The sequence below is a fragment of the Vicia villosa genome, unplaced genomic scaffold, assembly GCF_029867415.1.
Source record: "Vicia villosa cultivar HV-30 ecotype Madison, WI unplaced genomic scaffold, Vvil1.0 ctg.003297F_1_1, whole genome shotgun sequence".
NCBI classification, from domain to species: Eukaryota; Viridiplantae; Streptophyta; class Magnoliopsida; order Fabales; family Fabaceae; genus Vicia; species Vicia villosa.
This window is the reverse complement of record NW_026706169.1, coordinates 60,364-63,477: the sequence shown is the minus strand read 5'-3', so window position 1 is coordinate 63,477 and position 3,114 is coordinate 60,364. Positions and strand designations below refer to the sequence as shown.

The 3,114-nt window shown below is 34.3% G+C and overlaps 1 protein-coding gene across 1 annotated transcript; it reads right to left on the bottom strand.

Moving 5' to 3' along the window:
* Positions 1-1,113: 1,113 nt before the first annotated feature.
* LOC131640759 (peroxidase N-like) lies at positions 1,114-2,671 on the bottom strand. The gene is made up of 4 exons (XM_058911147.1): positions 2,411-2,671; positions 2,006-2,191; positions 1,733-1,898; positions 1,114-1,652 (listed from the first exon to the last, which is right to left on the bottom strand). The coding sequence occupies exons 1-4, from the start codon at positions 2,666-2,668 to the stop codon at positions 1,228-1,230; spliced, it is 1,035 nt and encodes a 344-aa protein (XP_058767130.1). The 5' UTR covers positions 2,669-2,671; the 3' UTR covers positions 1,114-1,227.
* Positions 2,672-3,114: the final 443 nt, after the last annotated feature.

Sequence of the window (3,114 nt, the reverse complement as noted above, 5' to 3'; positions counted from 1 at the left end):
GTCAAATGACTTTAATATCCATATATTGATGATATTGATCTTTGAAAGTCATGGTTTGACCAAAAATCTTAAAAGTCAAAGGTGATCCCATACAGTTGACTTTTTTCAGATAAAGTGAGATTTTGGACTTTTGTGTGGAATTAAGATCTTCTCCTCAAATGAGTGATGTAAATGGGTTATATTGAGGTAGTAGAGGTTCTTGAATCATGTCTTGAGTTTTGGATCCATGCCCTGATTAAAAGTCAACTATTCAGATGAATTAGGTTAAAAACCCTAATTGTCGACCAGATGAAATTGGTGACTGTGGATCTTGAATTGAGGTGTGATGTCCAGTGGATCTTATTGTATGGATCACTTGAAGATGATTGAAGTCTTTAATAGATGTCTTGGAGCTTTTTAGGGTTTCCCAAAGGTGATCCCTGATTTCAGTCCTTGATAGGCTCAAAAACCCTAGTCTGGTGACCTGAGTAAACCTGTACTCAGATGACTGGGTGTCTAATCAATCATAGGTGAATATAAAAGTGAAGCTTTTGAGTCCTATGATTTTTAGAGACCAATCCTTCTATTGATTGATCCTTTGCCTGAGTTTTCTTGTTTTTGAACATCCTTGATCAAATGCCAGATGAAGAAGTGACTGCTCTGGGTACTTGCTCCGACCTGATGAAAATCCTGAAGATATGTCATCTCATGGGGGTCAAAAATTAGAGTATGACAGACCACGACCCTTTTTAACCCCTAATTACATGCATAGATGTATTTATATCCTAAATTGAGTAGTCATTAGACTTTCTTAGATGCAGAAAGTGGGTCTTCTCTTGTTGCATCTTTGGCCGGTCCAAAATACTTAGCAAACCTAAATTTTACAACCATTCATTCAACCTATTAACAAACAATCCTAGGAAAATGAATTGACTCAAATATCCACTTTACCAAATATAAACTAAAAAGAATTCTCTTCGACATGATTATGGAATAATGGCACCCCTAAGATATTTTCCAAGATGGTTCCTAATTTGGAACTGATAAGATAGGATTAAAATTTATAAACGAATATATCCTTTGATTAAATTCATGGCTAATTTTACTTATGATCTAAGACTAAGAATCTAAGTAAAAATAGAATAGATAATAGTTTTATTCAAACTTTATTCTTGTAAAATACACCAAAACAAAGAGTAGCAAACAACTATATAAAGTTTTGTTAACATTACGATGACATTCACATCATTAAGAATTAATCACTCTGCAATCATTCCTAATCTCACCCTCAGAACCAATAAGTGGACTAATATTCCCCATCTTAATCATAGCATGAGCAAATTCCATAAAAAAAGCTCTTTCATTTTCACTATAAAATTGGACCAATTGTTTAGTAGTTGAAGTAACTTCTTCATCACTTGAAAACAGAATCTGATCAGAGCTTAGAAGACCCTTTCCATTTAGCAAATTCTTGAAGTAATTGCTATCAAATCGATCAAATGAGTTCGAATCTAGAACCGTAGTCGCGTTCCCGTCTTCATCTTGTAGACATAAATTTTGCAAATCAAAGAGCATTTCGGATTCTAAAGAATTGTCGGGCTCTTCAGTCCCTGAGAAATTGAATAATCTGTTGCTGAAAAATGTGCACCTCGCTCGTCCAATAGTGTGAGCACCTACAAAAAGTTATAAATCGTTCTCTTTAAGTTGTTTTGTGTCACTGTCTAAAAATGAACTGTTTCATATAAAATTATACCTGATAAAGTAACAACGTCCTTGAGATTGAGACCGACGTTATCAAACTTGGAGGTAATATTTTCTAGTGTATCAAATGGAGAAGGAATTGCGAGATTTGCTAGTGTCTTGTTCGAAACCAGTCCATCTCTGCGTCCTAGTTGAACATACCAAAAAGGTCCACCACTCTGCAAAATGTGACCATTAAATTAAGGTTAACATGAACAAAGATAATTGTTTTAATTTTTGCATTGAGTTATGAAAATTTAATGATTGAGATTTGAATTGAACATACTAGGAAAACCGAATCTCTTGCAACTATGGCTAATATATCAGCACAAGAGACAACTCCGCTACATGAACTCTCCACTGAACTTTTGATTCTATCTATGACTTCAAATCCTCTAACAGAATTTCTGTTTGGAGTAGCGAATTTCTCAGTGTCTTCGTCTCCTTCAAGCAGAATTGAAGCATCACAACCCTGTAAATTAATTTTTTTTTGAAGTTCTGTGTAGATTAATGACAGTTTAACAACGACAAAATAAATATAAATATGTTTTAAGCACCGTTTAACTGTGACAAACATTTTATGAATTCTATTTAGTTACAGTTAAACGGTGACAAACTTTGAACCTTGTGCGGTAATCTATTTTACACGCCCCCGGATAGTAAAAATGAAGTGTCAGTGTCTCTAGCTTACATTTACAAAGCAATCGTGGAAATGAAGGCGAAGCAACGAAGCAGCCATTCGAATCTCATCTTCCATCGCGTTCGAAACCTCTCGCCTAACTATTGTCCAAAGATCAGGGCATGTTGTTCTGTAAAAATCTGGACTAAGTTGGGTTTTCATATATTCAGCTTCACACAAAATGGAGAAACTCATGATAAGCCAAAAACATGTTATAGTTATAGCTCTAAATGACTTATTCATTTTCACTTTGTTGTTATTGACAAACATACCTAACAATGGTTGTATTTATAGTCAACAAAGGCTTATTTTTGTAGTGTCACACTTTTTTTTTTTTTTACAGTAGAGTGGTGTCATCCTACTTATGAAATTGCGAAAAATGTAAATATTCTATTTGAGTTTATGAATGAAGACAAAATCAAAACCACTACGAGGTAAAAATATTTTGAAGATAAGCACGATGAACGACTTGTACAACTTTTGGAGCACTGTGAAGTTGTGCATGCATTGAGACTTAAAAAAAATGTTATTTGGTGGTAAATGGATTCTGACTCCCAAAACACAAGGGTGCCGCCCGCTACTGTTAAATAATTGTTTCTACTTGGTGGGATATATGTCAAACTATAGAAGGGTAAGATATGAAAATTGGTTCCACTCTCTTGATACAATTGTTTTTAATCTCTATGCTTTATTGCACTTTTGGAGTTTAGATGTTA

Bases quoted from the DNA above. Each gene is read 5' to 3' on its own strand.
- LOC131640759 (XM_058911147.1), bottom strand. From the start codon at position 2,668: ATGTTTGTCAATAACAACAAAGTGAAAATGAATAAGTCATTTAGAGCT. The intron at 1,899-2,005 runs GTATGTTCAATT...CACATTTTGCAG, and splicing joins CAAGAGATTCGGTTTTCCTA to AGTGGTGGACCTTTTTGGTA. The intron at 1,653-1,732 runs GTATAATTTTAT...AACTTTTTGTAG, and splicing joins GGACGTTGTTACTTTATCAG to GTGCTCACACTATTGGACGA.